Here is a 26,619-nt window from a genome sequence, read left to right as displayed (position 1 = left end):
GAGTCGATTTGCCACCAAAAAAAAAAAATCCTCAGGAAATCAGACCTGAAAAGACACAGGAAGTAGAGTCTGTCATTTTAGTTTGAGGTCGCCATTTTAGGATCAGTGCCACCCCTGAGAATTATTTTTTTTAATTCAGCCAGTTTCACATGGCTCCGTGATATTTGGTAAACTTTTCTATCATGAATAGACCCACCAAAAAGTCTGGAGAAGCCACGTGTGTTAAAAGACACGGGAAGTCTGCCATGTCGGTTTGAAGCGGCCCTTTTGGGGTGAATTGAGCTGTTTCGCTTCCGAGATTAACTTCTCTAAGATATCATGTCTGATTGCTACTAAATTGGAATTATCTGTATAGACGGGTGCTAAATTGCAAGGAATTTGAGTTTGACGGCTTGCTATAAAACAAACTGGCTGAAATGTTTACCTGCAATAAGCAATTTCTTTTAGGCGTTATTAATTTCCCTGAACTAATCGGAGGTCGACCAATGTCAGATTGTGTTCATCTTTAGAGTAGAAGACATATCCACTGAATTTCTCGGGCCCAAACTAAAATATTTGAAGCCACGCTCTGATCATCTTCTCCTCACTTAGTCTAATGCACATTTCCAGCGGGAAGATTTGTGCTTCTCTCCATACGAAAGCATATTCACCTCATCAAAGATGTTCCATTTACGCCAGTAGATAACACGCGGGCTGATATCTTGCCCGTCCAGTTTATCAGAAAGTCCAGCTATCAGTAGTTCTTCCAGCTCAATGAATATACATCACAGTATAAAAACCTCAGCAGTCATTTTCCCTTCAGTCTTTATCGACGCGCTTCGAACGGACGAGACAATATTTGCTGCTCCCTTCGCTTCGACGCGAAATGGAAGCAACATGAGCGAACGTGTCCTCTGATTACATTTTCTCAACCCGTCTTTATTCAAAGCACTGACGCGGGAGCGCACGCAATCTGATGCGCGGCAAAGTACCTTTTGCCGTGTCACTTTTCCAAAGGGGATGGGGGGGGGGGGGGAACACGGGGGGGGGGGGGCACCTTACGAACGTCTCTTCATACGAAATTTTCAAGTTTTGAAACTCAACAGGAAAATATTGCCTCTTTTTACGAAAGAAATTTCAAGATACGAAAGGTAAAAATACAATATGGGCTGCTCCCCCGCAGCTCCGAGTTTCCTGAACACAACATGTTTATGCTTCATAAAACATTTATGTCTGAATTTTGCGGGGGCTTGGAACGGATTAGGGCATTTACATGGAAAATGCATCTCTACTTACAAAATTTGCTAGTTAAGAAATTTCTTCCACAACGTATTAATTTCGTAGGTCGAGGTACCACTGTATGTGTTGGCCGTATTCATACACATGTGCTTTAGTCATTTAGACAGTGGCAAGACTGAAGCACTGTAAGCCAATGAATCGTTATACTGTCACAGGTGAACGTTTTATTTTGAAAAGGTAAATTCAACGACTGTTGTATTTGAAAATTCAGCCCGAGAAGTCTCACGAAGTCATGCTTGGAGAGAAACAGGAAGTTGAGTCTAAACTGACCATTTTAACCCTTTTCGGGACAGCGGTTACTGCAGTGGACAGCTTATCACGTTATCGGGTTACAAGGTGCGTGAAAGGGTTGGGGACACTTGGGCCATTTCTAGCCATCCGACTTGTCCTTGAGATTTTGTCGACCAAATTTGAACATGTGATAATTTCCGACAAAGAAATGTTTATATTGGAATACTGTAATGAAATCAAAAGAAGAGTTACCAGTGCCAATTTGACCTTGATTCCGACGTAACAAAAAAAGGAACGGGGGTGAGCTGTATATGAGATCCAAATATACTACTTGAAATGAGCTTTTCCAAAAAAAAAAAAAAAAATGTTTCTGTCAGTCTGCTTTGTCCCCTTGTCGCTCAATTTAACTTTGCCTCGAGGACAGATTGGATCAACATCAAATAAGCCAAATATAATTACAACTAAGAAGGATTAGATCACTCAAAAATAAATAAATAAATAAATAAATACTTAAAAAAGTGGGAAAATTTGCATTCGTGTCAGGACAGTGACAGGAAACTTCGAAATGATCCATCTCTTCAAGGAAACGACCTTTTGCCCTTCCTATATTTAGCATTTTTAAAAGGACACAAGCTTGTTGGTTTTCAATATTCAGTGTCAACTCCAGTTTGGCTTTCATGCACAAATAAAGAGGAAATTTGTTTCCTCAGCCGAACAGCACACCCTCAATCTCCGGTAGGTTTTTTTTTTTTTTCTTCTCCAATTTGTACATTTAAAGACGCTGACTTTCATGAAGTGTCGCTTGCTGTCAAAGCATGAAATTTACGCGGCAGGCGAGTGAGATGAAAGCACAACCGAGCGACGACTTCCATCTATTTCGGTCCCGAGTTCATGCTCAACAAAATGGCGAGTCCACGCCGGCCCGCCGCTGGTCATGCATCTCGGCTTTCAAAAAGGGATGTCCCCGGCTGACTTTTGATCTCCTTGTCAGGCTACGTGAATGTTTTTTTTTTTTTAGGATCTCGCCAGCTGTAGCTTGGTAGTGAGCAAAATACTTTGCTATAAACTATTTTGTAGGGACCGGCACACGGATAAAACACTTAATAAAGCAATTACTATGTTTGGTTTGAGACAATGAAAAGCTCTGATGTGATTGAAGTCGGAAAAGGAAGAAATGTGATTCCAAGAATGAAGTCCTTTTTTTTTTTTTTTTTTTAGAATAAATTTTCCAGAATATACTCGCGTCCCATTTTTGGGGGAGGGGGAAGCGGGAGGAGGAATAAAGGTGTCTTTCTGAGAATAAAAGGCATTTGATTACAAGACTAAAGATGCAATTTGAAAAATCTGACTCCCCCCACCATTAACTCCAATTTAAATATGAAAAATAAATTTGTGAAGATGACAATCTTTATACAATTTGATTCTGATAAGATTACGACTTATTATTCCAACCCGATACGTCCTTTTTTCTTGTAAAGACAATTACTTTTCTCGGAAAAAAAAAAAAATCTTTGTCATTTCTCCTCTTTCTCTGACCAAACGTCTTTAACGATTTTTTTTCTTTAAAAAATGTAATTGAATTCTTGTTAGATTTGTTTTTCATCCCAACAGTCTTAGACTCTAACCCCTGTAGTTTGACTTTTTTTCCCTTGAAAAAGTACAATTATTCTCTCAAGATTCCATTTTTTTTCATTCTGCCAAAATGTCTTTTTTGTTTGTAAAAATGACCTTTTTTTTTCCTGTGACAAAATACATCTTTGTATTTGTGAACATTAGTTATTTTTCTTTAAAAAGTTTTGAGATCACGGCACACAATTAAATCTCTTTTTTTTTCATGGTATGGCTTTTTGAGACTTTTTTTGCGGGTCTATTCATAGTAGATATACCTCCCAAACTTCATGTAAATAAGCGAAACTGGCTTACAGGGCTGAATTTTCTCAACATTCCTTGGCCACTATTGAGCCATAATTTTTGTTCACAGCGCGTGACGGCAAAATCTTTAGCAAAAGAACCGTCTTAAGACTATTCATTTCAAACCCGTCTACCAATGGCATGCTGCAAAGTGAAACTGGCTTTGGAGGCTGAATTTTCATTGTTCATGACCTGTGACAGCAAAATTTTAGATGTATTAAACACTCTTTTGGGACACGGCTTCTTGAGTCGTTATTTTTTTTTTGGGGGGGTCCGGGGGGGGGCAGGGGGAGTTTTTTTTTTTTTTTAGCTTGTGAAATTGGCTTTGGACGTATGTTGTGATGGACAGGTGGACACAGTGGGGAAACAAGAAGGTTCTGTGCAATGACATTATCCACGTTTCAGCTGCGACAGCACGAGAATAGTTTGGGGGGTTAATGCCTTTGACGGGCGAGCGTGCTACGTGGCGCAAATACTTAAAAGGCTCCCGACCTTGCACGCGCTCAATCAAGACGGCCAAACAGCTGAGGCAGACACGTGAAGGTCGAACACGACGGAGGATTCAGAATTAAACCAAACGGGAAACGAGTCATCAATAACTCGGTGACAGGAGCTCATCGTCACCACGCACGCGTTGGCCAATAATTACAGTTGACTTTGACGGACAATTATTATTATAATTTTTTTTTTTTTTTTAACTTGTGCGACAGTGAGCCCCCGTTTATCGCGAGGAATACAGTACGTTACAGACCGACCTGCAACAGGTGAAAATTCGCAATATACAAAAGTAGCACACTACTGTATTGGAAAAGCATAATTCAACAGAATGAAAAGATCAAACAGTTTTTGCGTCATGTGTTCGGCTCCTTTTGGTGTGGCGTTATACATGAAGATGGTTACAGCTGCTCAATAAGCTAATTACTTTTTTTTTTTGCACAGGATAAAGAATATGCATATGCTTGTGAGTGTTGCTATATTGTTAGCATAAACGTGTTGCTGCACCTTAGTGTGATCAAATATCTGTTGCTTCAAGGTGGAACCCCTCAACATTGAGATTGATGCAAGTTTGATTAGCCATTTAGCATGTTAGCATTAAGCGCACATTCACCTGACAGCGAGGCCGACTATTTGGCTGAACACACACGTGATTCTCTTTGTTTGATTTTTTTTTCCATTAATTTCCTGCTGAAAGTGACAATGAGCAGCATGAAGCAAGCAATTGCCCTCAGTTGAAAAATTATTCACCATTTGCCGAAAACGCTGCCGCTCAAAACTCAAAATTTTTGCTCATAATTTAAGACCAAAAAATGACCAAGAAACAGCTCGTACGGTTTCTTGAAAGACTCCTATGCCGAGTCACTCGTAAATCGAGGTACCACTGTATATTAGAACACCAAAATGATCAATAAAACGATATCATTTCGTCTCACAAAAGTCCACGAGTTTAATGCAAACGCACAAGCTAATGATATTAGCATCCGACAACTGCTCCTTTAACACACACGTAGCAGCAACGTATTCCGTATGAACAGATTTTACGACAATAATCTGAGGCAAAATATTGTCTTTGCTATCTCTGGAGTTTAGTTGGGGGCCTTTTCTGCTTCTTGCTCTGAATTACGCTGCTCCTCCTCTCCTCCTGTAAGTGCTTCTTCCTGACTTGTTGCGACACAACATGGCACCACACTTCGGCGCCTCCATGCAACCGCGTGCGCATGCCAAATCTGATAAATTTATACCCTACAATCAAGCCTGACGGGGATTACCGAGGGATTACGATATAGTCACCACAGTGGGACGCCGTCACATGCTAGATCAGATCTCCCTGGCGGGGGAACCGGCATGCGATGCGCCTGCAGGTCCTCCCAGTGCCACTTTGACACCTTTGACAAAAGGTGGCAACAATGTCGGCAGGACGCTCCTTCTGCCGGTGTCGTCTTCTGTGACGGCGACGCATGACAAGTTTTGGAAGCAATAAATTCAGTTAACGCTGGAAAATCCAGTCCTTTAGCAAGGTCACACAAAGAGCTCGGATTAGCTGAGAGGCCAACTTGGCTGTCTCAGGGGAGAAATTCAAATTTGCAGCTACCAACGGGGAAAGAAACCGAAGTGTTTGGTATCGGCGATAGTAAGGGTCCGTGAGCTGTAGCAATATTACAGTGAATCAAGTTGTAACTTTTGAAATTCTCCTGTTAAAATGTCATAATTGGACTTGAATCCGATTACGATCGTGGAAAGACATGATTGTATCCCCAAAAGATTGCGACTTTTTACACCGACAAAATGCGTCTTTGTTCAAGTAAAAGTTGGCAGCATTTTGTTTGAAAAAAATAGGACTTCAAATCTGTACTTGTTAAAGAGAAATTGCATTGAAGTCGTAGAGAATCTTTGTATCCTGACAAATTACAGCTTGAATTTTTGATTACCCTCACTATTCTTGGAAAAAATATAAATATAATAAATACAAAGTATTTTAATGAGATTGACTTTTTATCATGAAAGAAATTTCACGTTGACCTTCAAAAGTTGCGAGATTTTGATCTTGAAACATTATATTTTAAAGTTTCGATTATATATTTTTTTCATCAAAACATGAATATTCCCCAGAAGGTTGAGTTTTTATTCTGATAAAATATTTGTTCTTGAAGATTTTTATTTTCTTTAAAAAAAAAAAAAAAATTTCAACTTTATTCCCTTAATATGTTTTAAAAATGTGTATACCGACAAACTACATCTTTGTTTTCGTAAAGGTTTTTATTCTTAATAGAATACACCTCTTATTCATTTCATATTTTAGAGTTATATGAATATATTGTAACATTACAAATCTTTCTGGGCAATTTTTAAAATCCACATCCGCAGTTACATTTAATTCACAGGGGGTACTTAGGAAGACATTTTCCCTTGGATCCCAAAAAGTTTGAGAACCTGCGATAATGATGTCAGTTCACGGCAACTGCCAAGTAGACCGTTGGCAGATTAAGTCTGAAAAATGAAGCAACGGCCTCGAACGTAATGTCACGAGAAAGAGTGGGCTGACAAATCCTCTTGTTCTCCATTTGTTGCATTAAACACTGGCCACCATCTGTTGTGTTGGAGCACACGCCGCAACAGCAGCCAGGCGGCAGATGCCACCCTAAGAGCCCCGGTCAGTGGCCCCGCGCTGCACGCCGGCCTGACACTCTAAAAATACCGCTCTGAGCTGCCGTTAATGGCCTCTCCGTTACGGCGCAACGAGCAGCGTCGGGGCCGCTAAAATAAGACAATGAACTGTGGTGTGGATGACTGCGTATTTGCACAACACAACTTGACGGTTCAACTGACTTCAGAGTCGGGCAGGTTGACGACCACTGGGCACTGTGCGGTACTCGAAGGAAAAACGAGCCCAACATGATCAGTTTTTTGAGTCAGAGCAATCACAGAGGACGCAAAAACCTGCAGAGAAACGAAAAAATAGACGATATTAATATCACGCCGTTGAGGGTCAGGGGATGGGCCACTGGGGTGAGGCCATCTGACTTACCGTATTTTCCGCACTATAAGGCGCTTCGGACTATAAGGTGTGCCTTCAATGAATGCCCTATTTTAAAACAGTTTTTATATATATATATATATATATATATAGGTCACAGTGCTAGCTTCTGCAGCCGAGGATCAGACCGCCAGGGTCCCCGCCTTTGGCTGCTGCCCAACTCACATTGCACCCGACCCCTTTGGCGCCCCTCCCACGAGTGCATTATAAGGCGCATAGAAGCTACAATAGTGGCTGCAGTTGCGTTGTGCATCCACTAGATGCTAAAGGGAATACAACACCCAATATCTTCTTCTTATATATATATATATATATATATAGCACTTTCACAACTGCTGCAGCTTTTTTTGTCCAAGAAATCAGAATATTGATCCATATATAAGGTGCATCGGATTATAAGGCGCACCTGTTGACTTTTGAGAAAATCGAATGCTTTTTGATGCCCCTTATAGTACGGAAAATATGGTACTTTTGGATAAAATTTCACATGGAGTCGCTGAATGTTCAAAATAAATAAAACAACAAATGTAATCTCTTGAGCAAATTCGAATTCATCCCAGGACGAAAGTAGTCACTGTTACAAGGACAAAGCCATTGTTTGTCAAGATAAAAAGGAATGTGAAGATATATTTGGCAAGGCTAAAAAATGTTTAAAAAAAAGAAGGAATCTGTATTTTGTCAGGATGACAACAAGAAACAATTATGAGAATTTTTTTTCCAGGAAAAAAAGTGGTCATTTTTCCAAGAACGAGGACGCACTATATTCTGTCTGGCATAGCTAGATCAAGTCATAATATTTACAATCATTTTTTTTCAACAATAAAGTCATAATGATCACATGGACAAGGATGAATGGATAAAATGTCATAATTTTACTAGATTAAAGTGTGTAGTAAAAAGTATTTTTTTTTAAACAAGGGAATTCTATACATATTTTTGTTGAAACAAAAAAAACTATTCGCAACATAATATAACATAATTTATTACAAATAATTTTGAGTGACACCCGTGGAGAACCACTGAAGTAAATAAAGAAAAAAACTGTGTATCTGACGTCAGTGCACTCTGTTGACCCCTTCCTGCAGGCAATAGGTGACTGAGATGGGCGTTCGTTTGAGCGCCTCCTTGTGGTGGCCGCCGCTGTTGCTGCTACTGCTCTATAGCGCCACCCTCCGCTGCTCAGCCCGGCCCTTCGGGATCCCGGCGCCCGCCGTGAACGTGGCGGTGGTTTTCAGCGGCTCGGCCTACCAGTCGGAGATCAAGGGGCGGCTGAGTCGTGAAAACTTCATGGACCTGCCCCTGGAGGTGAACCCCATCACTGTGCTGGTGAACAACACCAACCCCAGAGCGCTGCTCACCCGCATCTGCGACACGCTGTCTACCAACCGCGTCCATGGCGTGGTCTTCGAGGACAACGTGGGTTCCGAAGCCGTGGCCCAGATCCTGGACTTCATTTCCACTCAGACCGGCGTGCCCATCGTGGGGATCAGCGGAGGCTCTGCCGTCGTCCTGCCTTACAAGGTCAGAACCAAGCTACGAGACACGCGGTTTCCTGTTGTGCCCAGGTCAAAACCCAACTCCAGCGTCAAAAACCACTCAATGGTTGCAAATAAGCTAGCATGAAAGTAGAAAGGCTAACACAGGTGACTCAAATTAACAGGAGGAAGTTGCCCGATTGTGTCCTGTCGGTTCAAGGTTTTCATCCATCCATCCATCCATCCATCCATCCATCCATTTTCTGATCCGCTTTATCCTCGCAAGGGTCGCGGGGCGTGCTGGAACCTATCCCAGCTGTCTTCGGGCAGTAGGCGGGGGACATCCTGAACCGGTTGCCAGCCAATTGCAGGGCACAGAGAGACGCTCACACTCACACCCAGGCACAGTTTTGAGTGTTCAATCAGCCTGCCATGTATGTTTTTGGAATGTGGGAGGAAACCGGAGTACCCGGAGAAAACCCACACCGGCATGGGGAGAACATGCAAACTCCACACAGAAAGGCCGGAGCGCACTGTGAGGTCGATGCACTAACCACTCGACCGCCGGGCCGCTTCAAGGTTTTCATTTGAACCCAAATCCCAATGCTTTGCTTTGAATGCTATGAGTAGAAGTGCAGGCGAAACTAGCACCAGGGAGACGACAGCTCCGTTTTGGTCCATACCTCAAGTTGAACGTAAATCTTGATGTTTTCCTTTGAGAACCTGAACGAAAAATGCCAACAGTAAGTTGAAAGTCCACCACTCGTCCTAGTGAAAGTCACCCGATGGCACGAGGTCGGGTCCGGAGCTCAATATGAACCCAAATCCCTGTGCGGTTCTTTAATCACCCTAACCAACGACCTTTTTGAAAGCCAAGCAGACCTCACCTTCATTGACCCAGCATGACACGCATGGGTGGATTGGAGATCTGTTTATTTGGTCTGAACAAGCTTGCTGACCTTTGTTTTGTCAGGAGAGACTTGACTCCTATTAATCTTGCTGTCAACGGCATTGACTGCGGCACGGTCCAAATCGCAAACGCCCGTTTGCATGACATCAGCGATTTGGCGAGCAAACCATTTCAAACGGCCATCGAGTCGTCATTCTTATCGCAAAGAACCCCAAATTCATATTCTCTTGATGTCAACCCACCCAAAGACTCGGTCAAGGATAATTACAGCGCTTAACACAGGATGAAATAACAGCTAATTATCTCACGTCCGGTCCTCTGAGTGCTAATTAGCTCAACCAAAATGGACATTAGTCATCTTTACATGACTTTGCGTGCCACCAGACAACTTTTGCAGGCTGTCATTTACTTTGATTAACTTGTGCTGATGACAGTAGTTCTCAAACTAGGTCAAAGCGGACCAGCGTTGTGCGAGCTGTAACTTTCCAACGATTGCGAGTGTTTTCAAAGGTAGCGAATGTTGCCGTTCGCCCGTACTTTTCTGCCGCAAGGGAATTTTAAACATGTTGAAAATGTCCCCCGCGACAAGTAAAAACCACGAAAACTGTTGGCGAATGTCCGGCGACCCAGAACGAACCCCTGACGAAAACGCAACACTCACTAGCCTTGAAAACACTCGCAAGTGTTCGCAGCTCAGTGGCATAGCCATCGCTTGGGCGATTTTTTTTTTTTATTTTGCGTGAGTCAAAATACCCTTCGGTGTGGGCAAGGAGAGCCACAGTCGCTGAGGCAATTGTCACCATTTATGAAACGGCACAGACAGTCAATCGTACAGTACCGATCGGTGATACGAAACACTTGCAAGGAGCGACTACAAGCCACAACTCGAGTTAGCGGAGTTACAGTTCCTTCGATCCATGAACAAGATCGTATCTGCTTTAAAAACCAATATTTGTACGTGCAGTTTCTCCGTGTTTGCAGAGTTTAGCAACCAAGCCCTGATGCAAACAGCAAAAATCTTATGAAAGTGTGCAAACCCTTAATTAACTCTTCAATTCCACAAGACGTACTTGTACGTCTTTTTAAAATTAGGCCCCGCCTACCAAGGACGTACTTGTTCGTCTAAGTCTTTTTTTTTTGCGTCGTAGACAGGAGGAGGGTCTGATGCAATCTGTGAATGAGAATAAGCCGTTTGCATTGTAAATCATGTAAAAAAAAAGCGACCAGTAGGTGGCAGTGGTGCCTCACGTGCTTGAAATGCATGATTTTACAGAAAGCTCTTTTTCTCCATTTTTTGCCCAGGAATCGCCATTTTCATGAAATTTCCCCATTTTGTACTGCCGATTGCTGAAGAATGGAAAAAGATAAACATTTTTTTTTCTGCTGAAAGAGAGTTCAAACTTTATTTTGTTAGGCTCCATGTTTATAGAGCATTAGAACCAAATATTCTGTGGGCCTTGCAAGATCAGTCAAAATCCAGTAAAACGCTGGGAGTGAGGGGGTTGCTCCAGTGAAAATGGCTGGCATTGAAGGAGTTAAGTGTCTTGATTTCTGAATTTAATTCATTCCGTGAACAAGCTCATAACTTCATTTGCTTGTACATTAAAATCATGTTTTCCCCCCACTAAAATAAGCTGCCCTCGGCTCCGCGCTCGTGATTTGTCATGTTGTTGCGGCTTGTCATATTTACGATTCTAGCAGCAAATGATCTAGTGAATAATTAAGCGCAAAACATGACTGTAGACTTTGGCGTCTGCTCCTTTCGCTTGAATCAAATTGCCCTGATTGGATTTGCTCACATTTGCTTCACCCCAGCAGGACCCCCGATATGCACATTTGCACGCTTGCGTCCGACAAGAATACCTAATTATCACGGCGTGAACAGTGCGAAACACGGCCTGAAAAAAAAATGACGATTACCGCACGGCCGCTCTGTTTTGCGCCGAATGGAACGGTGGATGCGTTTGACATTGGGTTGACCTTGTCCTCGCGCTGGCCTCTTGGGTGTGATAGCTCTCAGCCGCTAATGCCTCCCATTTCTCACCTCGGTTCTTAACGCCTCTCTTCCAGGTGTGACCCGGTCGGAATATATTAGCGTGCAAACAGGCGTATTACGAAATGGGCGCGCTGCGACAAAGGCGGCCGTTGAGATGAAATAGGACCGCTCGCCAGTAATTAGCGAGAGAGGAACGCTAATTGCCGGCAGATACATCATGTGGTGATATGCCAGAAGGTCCTCACAAAGTCTAATTGCCAGTGTCATCTTTTGTCTTGGGTAATCACGTACCAGGTGTGACAAGAGAGAAACGAGACCGCTATTACATCTCGATACATGCAAATATGATGGAAAAGTTCCTTGTATCGTTGAGACACATGTAAATGCCCGAATCCATTCCAAGTCCCGCCCCCAAAATTCAGACATAAATAGTTTCCAAAGCATAAAAATGCATCCAAGTATGTAACAAATACAAGTTCCAATTAGATTATTGACCAATAAATTAGAGTTGTGCATAATGTTGAAAACAAAGAATGGTGTAAAGACTAAAAATGATGGTCATTTAAATTTTAACCGCATCCTTGTGGTTTTTTGCGTCTCTTTAGTTTGTCTCTCAAAAGTGTTTTTTGCCTGGCGTTTTGTAAAGAACGGATCCAAGGACATTTGCTTTTGTCGGATTTTAACAATCCCTCGAAAACGTCCAAGGCAAACATCAGAACACTTTTTCTGGGTGATTCACATTTCCGTAAAATTATCGGAACGCCTCATGGCCCGAGGGGCGAATGACGAGGAAGCTGCAAAGAAACATATCTATCTATTTATCTATCTACACACAAAGACACGTATGGTCGAGGTCCCTCTCAGCCAATGGGATGCCAGGATGACGCTAGGTAATAGCCAATGGCAGAGCAGCTATAATTTATGTTGCGTTCAGGAAACTCGGAGCTGCGAGGAGCAGCCCACACAGTATTTTTACCTTTCCTATCTCGAAATTTATTTCGTAACAAGAGGCAATATTTTCCTGTTGAGGCCTTTCGTAACTTGAACATTTCGTATGAAGAGACGTTCAGAAGTAGAGGTACGACTGTATTGACGTTTCCTCTCATTTTCATTGCATTCACGGCCATGTTTTCATTCATTTTTAATTCCCAAAGAAGTTTTAACACGGGACGTGTTTATGTCCACGAAAAGTGCCCACTCTTGGGTTGAATTGAATACATTCCGAAATCCATGTTACTATGTTTATTCCGGTCACAGAGACTCTTTGTGGTCCAATTCGGAGCGCGTCTGCAATTTGCTAATCTGGTTTGGCTCCAACCATGGCAAGCGATCAGGGATTCGTGTGTCTGCTTCGGGTTGCCGGGCGGGATCTAGCTGACGTGGGGCCAGGCAGGATGCCGCAGTCGGCCCATATGTCGCGACCAAAGAGCGGCAGCCGGAAGTCACTCTTCGCAGAAAACCAAGCGGAGATGGCAGCACTTCACTCGTGTCGCCATACCCCCTTTTATTCATCGCTCTGTTCCGTTTTTTTTTTTCTTTTTTTCATTGTGCTTGTAAGCCTCTTCCAGCCAACTGATATCAATCTCTGCCTTCCTTTAGCTTTTTTGGACGCAATCCCGAGTCTATTAATAGAGCAACCTGAGTCATTTCAGTCACCTTCAGCCAAATGAAAGTGTTTCAGTGCAGGTAGGGACTCCATATGGTCCCTGTTAAGATTTATAAAAGTGCCGTTTCGCCCTATTGCAAACAGCTGTTTGCAGATAATCGCCGCTTTGCCGCTCTTGTCTAACCCTCATCGGGTCCGACAGCCGCTCATCTTGCGGCCGGCCGGGGCTTTTTCCCATGCGAGCGGAGACCTTTCCAAAAGGTGTCTTCACGCCAATTGTCGTGAGGTGGGCACTGAAGGAGTCTCCTGTGGGGCACGAGCCGAGTTTGTCCATGGGATGAAGCGTTCTCGTGAACATATTTACCACTGTAAATGTAATCTGAGCGCGGAAAATGCTAAGCTTTCCACTCAGTGACTTTAATCTTCTTTAGGACTACGGAATGCTACTACGAGCTTGTGTGGAAGTGCGTCTCTCCGTTGCGGACTATGGAATTGTTCTCAGAATCCAGCACATTCTATGTATTTAACGAGGAGATTCCTGGAAGGTTTGATTACAATCGAACAGTCTCGCAGAAATGGATATGGCCAACGCTTGAATTCAACTGTGAGACCAGCCGTCCTCAACCTTTTTTCCCCACGGACCGGTTTCATGTCAGACAATATTTTCAGGGACCGCCCATTGAGGTGTGATGGATAAATACAACAAAATAATATTATATGACCTGCATGTATTTTCGAAACATAATGATAAACACGAATCATGACACGAGGAACGTCCTATCTGGCCGCAACAATTTTAAACGTTCCTTCAAAATAAGATACACCGCAAATACAAAGTGCATGAAAAATGCGACTCAACTCTCACTGTTATGCAGAGTGTTGCGCGGGAATTTCCCGTTGAGATAAATCCGTATTTTAAGTAGGAAATCCTGATACTATTAAATGTAGCCTTCTTTTTCTTGAAAGTCATCGGCTCCTCTTCTGTCTCCTGGCTGGGCCTTTTCTCCTTCCCAAAGAAACTTTCCAAAGACGTTTGTTTTTTTACTCATTTTGCTCGCTCCTGGCTTTCATTTTAGCGGTAACCTATCACGTGATGGAGAAGTGCATCAAGAATTACGTACTTTAGGCGGATTTAACAGAGAATCCGGTCATTTTTTCAAAATAAAATATCTATCAGATTCCAAAATAAATAAAAATGCAGTAATGTAAGTTCTTTATTCTTTCTGTGCGGCCTGGTACCAAATGACCCACGGACCGGTAACAGTCCACGGACCGGGGGTTGGGGACCACCGTGTTGGACGACATTTATGAAAGTCAATAACAGAACTGGTGTCCACAGTGCGTGTTCTTGCAGCTGTTGCAGCTTCACGCATTTCTACAGTTGATGCATCTCTTGTTAGAGGCAATCTACGTTTTGTTGACAAAACTGAATCTGATCCAAACTAATTGAAAAGAGCAGCAGAAAAAAAGGGACTAGTGAGGGATCCCTGCTACAATTCAGAGCACATTGGGGCGGCCAGCGGCAGTGCCCCGGGCCTGTCGTGTAGCAGGCCATCAGTCAACTCGGTGTTAACGGAGTCTGATTGACTGTGTGAGAAGCTTGGCTCCGGCAAAGAGTCACGTTCTGACCCGGAAGGGCAATAAAGTGAATTGTGCTCTGCCGCAGCTACGCACCGACGTACAGCAATCAGCCTCTGGTGGCACCTCCCTTACGCTCAACCATTTCACTGATAACTGAAATTAATTTACTGTACTGGCACGCTTGGAAGATATAAATACGGTGGTTTTAATTAAGCAAAGATGAAATGAAAAGGAAAGATAATGTTCCTATTTTCCAGTTTGCTGTAACTTTTAGGACGTAATGGAGCAGTCTAATACAGCGGTACATTGACTTTTGGAAAATGTCCCCATACGCTCTTGTTGGTCTTGAGAAAATGAAATACTTGGGGGTTTTGGCATAACAACTTTACGCACTCAGACTGAGAGAGAACAGTCAAAGTAGCGCTTCTAACCTTCATCATTCCTGCCATGATATCGACTCTTGTTTCATACACCAAGTATACTTTTTTTTTTTTTTTTTATTAATTTCCCAAAATATGAGACTTTGGATACTAATGTAGGAGACTGAACCGGTTCAGAATTGTTTATGTTAATGTTAAAAGAAAATATCCTTTGTTGTGTGTTCACAAACACCCCCATAGAATTTATTTTGTCATTTCCTTGCTAGGTTTTCTGTTTCGGTTGACTGTTTTCAATTTTCTTAATGCCATTGAAGGTAACATTAATTTATGTTTTTGGAGGCGGTCTTTGAACGCCTCTCGAGCCGAACGAAGAAGAGAAGGCAGGAAGTGTCTGTGTTCGTCTGACAGTTTTAAAGCATTAATAAAGTGTACGTTAAAAAAAAATACAACATTGCAGCTGTTTTTGTCGCGGAGCTGCAACACTAACATTAGAAAATAGTTACAGTGCTACTTCAGCTTTCACCTTGATTCAAAAATAATTCAGTCTTAAAACAAATGCCTGTTTTGTCAAATAGAACATTTGACCTGGTTTTGTAAATGCCACTTTTTTTAGCAGCTGTGACCTCCCGAGTCCCGATGCATCCCCCTGAAAGACTCCTGAGAAAGAGACAGAAGCGTCAGAAGCAGCAGGTTCTTCACACTTGGAATTAATTTTTTTTCATATCTCCGACTTGATCTTCCATCATTCCTGCCGCGATGTGGAACCAATGGCAGCCAAGAACAAGAAGCTTTAAACAGCCTCATCAGCAGAAGATGTTTTGTTTCCAAAGCAAAATTGTAAAAAGGCCTTCGTTACAACAAATCATGGGATGCTAAATGCTGCCGCGACCTTGCTTATAAACAAAATGGACAGAGCGAGATTCCTCTTGGTTGCTCCGCAACACTACTGATCGATTTGATACATTGTTATACTTCCTGCCGTAACTTGCGAAGCCCCGGCGCAGTCCCTGAGCATGTAGTCTGAAAACATGTCTGGTAAACGGAAGCAAATTTCGCTATCTGTGAAGGCTGAAATTGTCTCTCATTGTCAAAAGTGAGGTCTCCCAGACGAAGCTCAGCCGAGACTTCGTAAAATGGTGACACTTGGCCTTGTCGGCGGTACTGGCAGTTGCCTATGGCGGGTGACATTTGCTGACTGAATGTTTTCAGGGATGAAGTAGGAACACCGATCAATGTTCATACTCTATTATACATCATAGTTGGCGGCCATTTTGTTGGAAATGGTTACAACGAACTACCGTTATAACTTATAGATTCCTATTGCCCTTCGAGGTATGTTGTAACGAACTTCGACTATATTAAAAACAACAAAAATGGGATTTGGAGGATGCTGGAAAGGATTTAATGGCATTTTGATTAGCAAAATTATTTGATATGCGGGTATACAGAGTAACAAGCTTGGTCACGGTTCGAATCAAACTTGTAAGTCAAGGTAGCACTGTATATGCTTGGAATGGCATTGATCTTTGTACTTCTCTCCGGTGGTGGTTGAAAAGGAGCGAGAGAAAACTAAGAGGGTTTTTTTTTTTTCCCCACCACCCAGCAGCGTGGCGAAAGTGGGTGGATTTAGCGGTGACGTCGGGACTCATAAGATGCTCATACATCACCGGGCGGTCTCTCAAGGACACCGAGGAGCCAGGCGGAACAAGATCACAGACCCTCACGCAGTCTCGGGGTACTTGACCCCACTCTCGCCTCAGTTGTGAGGACCCCGCCCCCACCCTCACCCTGCTCACTAGAGCGCTTCTATTCCCCCAGGGAGGAGAAGGTCAAGATCATCCGGCAGTTTTTAAAACACGACGGTTCAAGAGATGCTCCGAAAAGTCCAAACACCGAAGACACAGAATTGTGCTTGGAATCGACCCATAATTCATCATAAAATAGCATCATTCCACCAGCACCGCTATTCCGAAGCAACCACGCTGATCTCTGCCTTTTGACAAAGGACCTGTTTAGACCATATGTACGTGCGTATCTTCAAGAAGCCAGATTTTCACTGCTCAGAGATTTTTTTTCAAAATAGATTTGTCTATTAACAAGTGATTTAATCGTGATAGGTTGTCGGAAGAGCAAACGGCACGAGTCTAGGGGTTTTGAAAGGGTACATTGCTCTCAGGATGGCCGTACGGAAGATCAGGGTCAAGGCCCAGCAGTGCTTTTTTTGGACATTTTTGTGTTCAGCATTGTATTAAAACCAGATGATTGGCTAATACTTCAGAAAATAAAGCTCCGTGCTATAATGCGAACTTACCGTGACGACGAAGTTCTTCAAGGGCCGATACCGCCATCAACTCAGGTGCATTCGTCGTATGATCGCATGCACCAGACCGTGACGCCCAGATCGTGGCGTATCTGACTTCGTCCCATCTTTGATCGTGACAATGAACTGATTCCACCAGAAATACCGTCTTCCGTATCGGACCTGAAGTTCAGTAAAAGACCACTCAAAGTTTTTGCTTCGGTCTGAATATTTTTGGTCATATTAATTTTCAATGAATCCTCCGCCAAGGTCACCGATGACAAAAGGGAGACCCGCCACACGGATGGTAGCATTCCTTCTGTATTTGCAAATAGGTGAACCTTGCCTTGGCAAAAAATGAGACACGTGCTTTTAGGTGATGAATGAGTCTGGAGCTCCGGGAGCACTTAGGCACGTCTGAATGGCCAAGAGTCACTTACGAGATGACGGAGAGGTTCTCACTGAACATTACAGAACAGAAATTGAGTGTTTATTTGGCTTGTTGATGAACAGCAACTGCATTAACTCCTGAGTGAATATATCATCTGGACCGGTGGTGCGACGTAACAAAACACAAATACTTTCTTCCCGTCCTGAAGCGGATGCCGCACCTGCGGCTACTTTTAATTGAGTGTTTATCGATCTTAGGTCACCCACACCTGCCCGGTGACTGTGAGTACTTCTGTCACTTCTCATCCAGACGTGATTTTTCTTCCTCTAGGGCGAGGGCTCCAACTTCCTGCAGTTGGGCTCGTCCATCGAGCAGCAGATCAACGGCATGTTCAAGGTAATGGAGGAGTACAACTGGGACAGCTTTGTGGTCGTCACCAGCCTGTACCCGGGCTATGAGGCCTACGTGGATTACGTCAAGGCCTACATTGACACCAGCTACTTCATGTGGGAGCTCCAGGACGTGCTGACGTTCGACATGTCCGCCGACACCACCAACGACATCCGGGCGCGACGGCTGTTGCAGCAGATTGACGCCCAGGTGCTCCTGGTTTACTGCTCCCACGAGGAGGCCCAGTACCTCTTCACCATGGCCGCCGAGGCCGGACTGGTCGGGCCGGGCTACATCTGGATCATCCCCAGCCTGGCGGTGGGCAACCCTGACATGTCACCACCCGACAGCTTCCCAGTGGGACTCATCAGCATCATCACCGACCGCTGGAGGATGAGCCTGAGGAAGAGGGTGCGGGACGGCGTGGCCATCGTGGTGAAGGGCGTGCAGAGCTACCGCAAGCAGAGGGGCTTCTTGCCGGAGGGTCACAACGACTGCCACAATCCCGTCAAGACCGTGGCGACAAACGACACGCTTTTCAGGTAACCGTGAGACTTTTTATACCTCGAAGGCTGGCGTGGAATTGACGGCCACGTGACGATGGCATGCTCAGATAGCGAAGTTAGCGCAAAAACCTTCAGCTTCAGATTCTTGAAACTGTTCCAGAATTCCTTCCAACTTGTCCACAGTTCCAGTTGACGTAAAACCGCCTAAAAGCATCATACTGCCACCACAAAAAATGTCAGGAAAAGCCGACGACAGCATGTTCTGATGATTCCAAAAGGAGACTTCAGGGGAGTAGCGGGAATAACGACTTGACAATCCAAGCAATTTTTCATATGGACTGGCGCCATGTTGCCCTCGGTCTTCTCCTGACGGTTTGTTGTAAAGACATTTCCTTGGCCTGAAATCGGCAACAATTGCTTTTATAAAGTATTGCACGTTCAGGTCCCCCCCCCCCTCGAAGACATCTGTTCCCCGCAGGCTGCGCAGCTTCGTCTTTCCCAACTGCTTGACACCGTAATTCAAATTCCACTATTGCACTTAACTCGCCGACAAAGGCCTTGATAAAGTCAACAGCAACGGCGATGAAGATCCCTTTAGGGCACAGGTGTCAAACTCAAGGCCCGGGGCCCAGATCTGGCCCGCCACATCATTTTATGTGGCCCGCGAAAGCAAATCAAAGATGACAACTTCCATGATGTTTGCTAAAATGTGTTCCAAAATTTCAAATGCTCACATGTAATAAAAAAGAGAGATATTGTAAGCATTTTTTTGCTAGCAAACCCCTCATTGGAGTTACTTAAACAATAGTTGAATAAACCATTATTCTTGACTTCTTCGTAGGGTTTCACAGTCAAAACGGCCCTCCAAGGGAAACGGTAACTACAATGTGGTCCGCGACAAAATTGAGTTTGACACCCCTGCTTTAGGGAAACAATCGGGGACACTCGAGTCTGTTTTTTTTTTTTTTTTTTTGCCGTCAGTGTGCAGCTGCATCCAAACTGTTCGATTGCGGTAAAAGCCAGGGACTATTTATGAATGGGCGCAAATGCCAAATCATAAATTTGCAATGAAATAGTGACTGGATGTTTATTTATGTGGCAAGTCATTCATGAGTTGGAGAGGGAAGCCCTGTTGCGGAAAGCTCTCGGGGAAGGACTCATTCAAATGCATGTTTGGATTGAGTCGGGCTGCACGGAGAGTGCGAGAGAGAGTGATATCCAATTGGTTTATCCGATTCCGAGCGGCGCCGGGAAGGGGTCAATGCGGGACTGAGTGAATTGATTGAGTCCACCAGGGAAACATTGATATTCTCCACCGGAATATTTGCCCAGACATGCTGTTAATATATTTCCAGAGATAAACCTACTCAAGTTATTTTGGGAGGTCGATCATATATTTGCTCAGCAGTTGGGGCACTGGGGAAGACTGAGAGTTGTCGTTCCCCATCTTGCAAATAGTTTTTTTTTTTTTTTTTAAGCAATGAGGAGCAGAATCAGTTTCGCATTGTGGTGGAAGGCAACTTCCATTTCCACGTTGCAAAAAAAGTGTCCGAAACTTTTGACCCGAGGTAAGTGCCCTGCCTTACCAATGCTTCATTAGGCGCTATTTTTTTGTTTACGTTAAAATAAAAAGGCGATTTGAGGGGGGACTTTTGGAGGCATTCGCTTGTGCCTGACATGCTAGCAATGTGGATACATGGGACACTTCCTGAAAAGACCATTTCACATCTCAAGACGTAAAACGTTCATTTATTTATCCAGGACTGTTTGGTGCGATGCTGCAGATTTATGGCCACTGTCAGTCCCCTAAACTGTGTCCTCACCCGCTACCATCTATCTCATCACGCCTTTATACCTCCGGGACGGTCGGGGAATTGAGTGTGGGGGAGTCGCCAGTGACAGGCAGGTGTGGCCTGTCCTTAGAAATCCGAAAGGAAAAAAATAAAATGAAAAGGAGTTTATTAGAACAATACAACTAACCTCACCCTTTGCCATGGAACTTGGAGGAAATAAAACATGAATGAGATATTGCGCTTTCTGTCGAAATTGCATAAGAATGCTGAACTTCCTGAGTGGATAAAAAAATGTAGAATCTGGAAAAAAAAAGATAAACGTTTGGAACACTGAATGCTGGGACATTGGAATTATTTTACTTAGTATAGAACTGCTGAATTTAGGGTGTTTGTCCACCCATCCATTTTCTGATCCGCTTATCCTCACAAGGGCCTTTACCAGCAGTCTTCGGGCACTAGGCAGGGGACACCCTGAACCGGTTGCCAGCCAATCGTAGGGCACACATTGACAAACGATCATTCACATTCACAATCATACCTAGGGACAATTTAGAGTGTTCCAATAACCTGACTAGCATGTTTTGGGAATGTGGGAGGAAACCGGAGTACCCGGAGAAAACCCACGCAGGGACAGGGCGAACATGCAAACTCCACACAGGAAGGCCGCAGCCATAATCGAACTGTGCACCTCCTCAGCAATGTGAGGCGGACGTGCTAACCAGTCGCCCACCGTGCTGCCCAGTTCGAATATTTGAATCTCGATTTGAGGTGAATTTTATAAAAAATATTCTCAATGGTGGAAATAGTTGAAACGTTGTGCAAGTGCTTAGAGATGAGGAATCGTTTTCCAGCAAATCAGTTCAGAAATGTTGATGAATTCTTCTTGAATTATGGGAAAAGCAGTAATTGTGGTGAACGTGAAAAAAAATAAAGGTTAAAGGAGGTAAAGATGAGCATTTTAGTATTGACATCATTGATCAGCGTATGCGGCAGAAAGCATCTTTTGTATTCCAACAAGGTTATTCGGCACACTGACAGCCGTTCCGCTGCTAATGGGACACATCTCTGGTGTCATCACCGTCGGGGAGACAACTTTGCCTTGTGTGAGGCCAAACGTGCCAATGTGGGGGGGAAAAAAAAGGTGGAAATGATGGAACACTATCCCGGGCTTTGATTCTGCACCGATCCCTCTCGAGATAACCCAGCGGGCACGATTTGAGCAGCTACGTATTGAATGTGGAGCATACAAAAGAAAGCTTTTCCAATTTGGTCTTACATTCTTGCATATCAAACATGAACAAGGCCTTACGGTTCTCACTACATTGCTGCCCGGATAATGAAACAGTTAACCTGTCATTTGGATTATCACAGATTACCCGACTGGGGGGGGTTCTTCACTTTGATCGCCTCCGCTGGAGTGATGGCAGAGGTGCGCAAGCGGCACCGCCGTTCTGATCTTACAGCTGCGGAAGTGATGAAAACGAGCAATCAGAGGAGGCGGACGAAACAGAGGGAGAGCGGCTCGCGTTTGAAATTCAACATGGTTTCAGGACGAAGATGGAAAAAGCTCGGACAGCCTTACATTGCAATAGATGATGAGTTATTTCATACCACTTTTTTTTCCCCAGACCGATAACTTTACGACCAGTCACTCTTGAGTAGTCAATGATACTGATACCACTCATACTTTTAATACAGGGTTCGACGTTAACAGCGGCCCGTTGGCCAGTACAAATTTCATGAATCAATACGATGAAATCCACATGCTCCTGTTTTTTTTTAACCCTTTTCAGGGACAGTGGTTACTACAATGGACAGCTTTTTGTGTTATCAGGTTACAGGGTGCATGAAAGGGTTCATATTTAATATTCATATTCATATTTGAATATTTTTCTGTTTAAATTGATCAATCATTACCTTGTGGCTCACAATTTTTTTGTCAGGTTAAATCCTTCCAGGGATGGCGTGAACAAAATATATGAAGTCTGGAAAATGTCAAATGTCAATTAGATCAGGGATGGGAAACACCTATAAAAATGAGAATGTTGGTTTGTTTTTTCTGTTTTTTTACAATCCCTAAAAATTCTTCAGCAAACACTGATAAATATTTAATATGCACTGCAGGAAAATTCATTGGAAAAAAAAAATAGAAAAAAATCCAAAACATGAAAAATTATTGGTGGGGGAATCCGCAACAATGCCATTCTGTGGGTGCCGAACAATGAGTATGAAGGTGTCGACTGTAGATAAAATTTGTATTACCACCACTCACCAGTATATGACAAACATCTCTTCGTTGCACTTACAGTGGGTTTTATTTATTTTTTTTGTGGATTTGGAATGATTTGCAAGATAAACATAGTATAAATATATACAAATTTTGAGTGAGATGATTTTTGTCAACCAACTTGACGTGACGAGCCGATATTCACCCCCTATTCTTTATTTTCAACTCAAAATCTGTGCTGATCCCAAATCGAAAGTGATGCATCCTCTGTCATCCGTTCGTAATCATGACAGCTATGCAGAAGTTTGAATTTCACAGGCGAGCTGGGCGAGACCCTTTTCCACGTCTCCTCATTAAAAAACATACTTGACAAATGTGATACAGTCGACGGGTGGCAGTAAGCGGTTAAATTTCAGTTGATGAATATAAATGTCCATGACAGCGAATGAGATAATGTAACTCGGTGAGCTGGATGAAAGAAGCGATCCGTGCTTTGCGAACGAAACCGACTGCACCTCCTGCAGACTGAACAGGAAGCAACAAACATCACTTCTTTTGTTTTTGGGTCACTGACTTGACCTGGCCTGTGGGTTTTCCTTCTGTCTTTTCATTTCAGGCACATGCTGAACGTAACCTGGGAGCACAACGACTTTTCCTTCAATGCCAACGGCTACCTGGTGAACCCGGCAATGAACATCATCTCGCTGGACCGAGAGAGGCAGTGGGACAAGGTAATGAACGCTCACGGCCGGGGAGTTCAGAACAAGTCGACTTTGAGCCGCGCAGGCAGTGATTTCATCCATCAGCGATCTCGTTATTGAGGCTAGTTAGAGGGCTGCGCTCACACCAGTGAACCACTTAATGAAGGATCGTCTCATGCTTGCCGCCGTCACTGCGGCGCGCGCACTTGAGCTGGCTAATTTGGAGGTGCGGGTAAGTCACACAAGTGCAAGTCATAAGTAGCGCTTCTAGTCTTAAATTTCAAGTCCTTTGTGACCGTGGCAAAAATCACGCAAGTCAAGAAACATTCCCTGCGACATTTCGAATTCAGCCAAGCAAGTCAGAAGTCAAGTCGCACAATCTTGCTTCGTCACAATCAGTGGCCATCGGGAATTTGGGGAAAATATGTTTATTTTCCTGAACGGCCGGTGCATTTCCGTGCTGGTCAAAAGGCATCGCGGTTCCGATTTGTGTTTCAAGTGGGTTAGCATTTCAGATGGAGAAGTATCAAGTCAGATTTTCCGGATTTTCCGATCCGCTTCATCTTCACAAGGGTCGTAGGGCGTGCCGGAGCCTATCCCAGCAGTCTTCGGGCAGTAGGCGGGGGGACGCCCTGAACCGGCTGCCAGCCAATCATAGGGCACTCATTGACAAACGATCATTCACATTCACAATCACACCTCTGGACAATTTTACAGTGTTCATTTGGCCTACCATGCATGTTTTTGGAATGCGGGAGCAAACCGGAGTACCCGGAGAAAACCCACGCAGGCACGGGAAGAACATGCCAAACTCCACACAGGGAGGTCAGAGCTGGAATCGAACCCGGTACCTCAGCACTGCGAGGTCGACACGCTAACCACTCGCCCACCTCTTCAACACCTAAACATTTCATTTCCATCGCACAAAATTTCGTAGATGCTCCTAAAATGAGCTCCCAAAAAGTTTTTGGCAACCTCTGCCTGTACAATAAATAAAAAATCCCATTTTGTGGACGCCATCAGCATTTGTGTGGACGAATGGAGCGTCTTTCTTCTGTGCGCTCTCCGGCCGCTTCTTCTGCTCCTCAACGCTTGAGCAACAGTCAACATTTGCGTGTTAATTTCAGCATTAATGAGCCGGCGTTTTACGAGCAGCTTTTAGCGGCCATTCGATTCACCCTGCTGTCAGCACTTCTGCGTTCAGCAACCTTATGGCAATCCAAGTGGAGGGAAGCTCAAATTTCCACCACACACCCATGAACTTTACGTCAAAAGCCGCACGGCGGCCAAAGATTTCACGCGCATCCTCGACAAAACTTTCACCAAATCTCCACGAGGCTGCGCTTATCCGTCGCACCTGAGGGCGTTCTTTATCCTCAGAGGCTCAACGTCGATTCGGCCTTCTGATTGGCTTTTTCTGAACTTGTTTTAGTTCCTTCTGATCGCCTTCTCTTGACTTCTTTTAGCGCTTTTGTTCTAGAATCTGGTGCTAACACAGTTTCAACCCATCCACCTTCAGTTGGACAGTTCCAGCGTATTTTCATGAACTTTAAATCAGCAGAATGTCCTCGTTATAACGGCCATTGTTCAGCGGGGTGTGTGAAATTAGGTCTGGAAGATGGCACGGGAGAGGATGGGGAAGCCCCGCAGGAGCAAAACAGGGATAAGTTCAATCTTAGTTCTTGCGGTTGATCTGATATCGGGTTCTAAATGATTGCTAAAAAGTTACAAAATGCAGTTTATTTTTCATTTCACACCCGCAAGGTGTCTCAATTTTTACCCCAAGTCAATATTGCATTGCTCGGTTGACGAAAGGACAATCCAAACTTTCAATTAGATTTCTGCAGACCAGAGACCGAAAACCCATCGTCACAAGTCAGGATGGATATCGTGCATCGGGTTTCAAGGCCAAGATTAGGTTCCAATTTGGGTTGCAAGGCACGAGGAGAGTTCAAGTTATTTTTTCGAACCACGGTTACACTTTCAAAGTTGGAATTTAAGACAGGGTTAAGGTTCAAATCTGAGCTTCAAATTAAATTTCTGGTTACAGGACCGGGTTTTCTCTCCTCTCTGAAAAGATACTTGCAAATTTATTAGCAAAAGCCGAAAGAGAAGGGGATGGATGATGGAACCGGATTGTGAAGTAGAACACCGGACGGAGTCGCTACGCATCGAATTCGCAATATGTGCCAATCTGAAATCCAAAGCAAAGGATCTGCATACCTGTCAACTTTTCGGAGCGCCAACCTGTATAAACTACCAAAAAAATCCTTAGAAAGTGCAAAAAATCCTTATAACATACCAAAGCATTTTATATGTCAAAATAACGGCAGAAAAAAACCCACGAAATATGAATGATATATTTGTTTCCTTGTAGAACTTGCTTGGACACTACCGAAGTATGCAATGAATACTCTGCTGTTTTCAACTAGGAACCACGTGATTTACTGGAAAGTTACCGGAAATGAAAGCATTCGAGTAGACTAGCACCATTCTGGGCAAAAGCAAACGGAACTACCTGTTAGGGCGAAAAAAAAACAAAACGGAAATTTTCAGAATCCATATGATTTGTGCGATATGGCCATATACGTAAGATTCACCACAGAATCCGTATGAACTATGGCTAAACCGTATGAGTTGACAGGTATGGATCTGCAAGGCGCAGACCGGCAAAAACTAAAAACCCCCCAAAAAAGGATTCGGTATCATTTCGACATTATCAGCGTTTCAATGAGCGCTCAAGACTTTCTGTTCTTGCTGTCACTCCATCTTATCACGCGGGTTTCTCCTTTCAAGGATGCGTCGACGATTGAGATGCGTGTCTGAGGAAAAAAAACAACAAAAAAAACACCGGGACGCCTCGCTTCTCATTTCTGTGTGTTTCTTCACCGCCGACTCGATTGAAGGCCGCAAAGGTAAACAGCGGCAGCCGATCGGCGTGATAGGCGGCAAACATCCGGGGAGAACTGCGTGTTTGCCCGCCCTTTTCCCGCCGCTGCCTTGTGTGATTTCTTTTCATTGAGCTTGTCGAGAGTTGCCAGCCCGGTACATGTTCTGTTCTTATGAAGTGTTGGAGTCATTGTTTTCAGATTAGTTTTTTTATTTTGACAAAACGCATCTTTATTCTTGTCAAGATCATGAAAGTGTTTTTGAAAAATTATCATAACATTACAATTGTCCTTGCTAAGAAATTATGAATTTATCATGATAATTCGTTTTTTTGTTTTTCCTTCAAAATGGGCCACTTTTTCATTCCTGTGGCATTTCGACAAGTGCTAGTGATTGTTGACCGGCGTTAGAATCATGAAGGGGCCCTCGAAAATTGTTTTGCACCGCTCGAGTGGCGCCCGAGGATTCAATTCTGCACCTCATTTACGTAGTGAGCCCAATTCCCCCACCGCCGGTAATTAGA

The 26,619-nt window shown here is 43.8% G+C and overlaps 1 protein-coding gene across 1 annotated transcript in view; it reads left to right on the top strand.

Annotated features, from left to right (window-relative positions):
- The window catches only part of grin2ca (glutamate receptor, ionotropic, N-methyl D-aspartate 2Ca), a 49,520-nt gene that overhangs the window by 9,441 nt on the left and 13,460 nt on the right, over positions 1-26,619 (top strand). The window contains exons 2-4 of the mRNA XM_019889757.1: positions 8,038-8,473; positions 17,921-18,522; positions 23,123-23,237. Coding sequence (XP_019745316.1) covers positions 8,054-8,473; positions 17,921-18,522; positions 23,123-23,237 — 1,137 coding nt within the window. The 5' untranslated portion in view covers positions 8,038-8,053. The remainder of the gene's footprint in view (positions 1-8,037; positions 8,474-17,920; positions 18,523-23,122; positions 23,238-26,619) is intronic.

The sequence above is a fragment of the Hippocampus comes genome, unplaced genomic scaffold (assembly GCF_001891065.2).
Source record: "Hippocampus comes isolate QL1 unplaced genomic scaffold, H_comes_QL1_v1.1 scaffold326, whole genome shotgun sequence".
Lineage (NCBI taxonomy): Eukaryota > Metazoa > Chordata > Actinopteri > Syngnathiformes > Syngnathidae > Hippocampus > Hippocampus comes.
The sequence above is the reverse complement of the archived record's forward strand: the minus strand, read 5'-3'. Positions and strand labels throughout refer to the sequence as shown.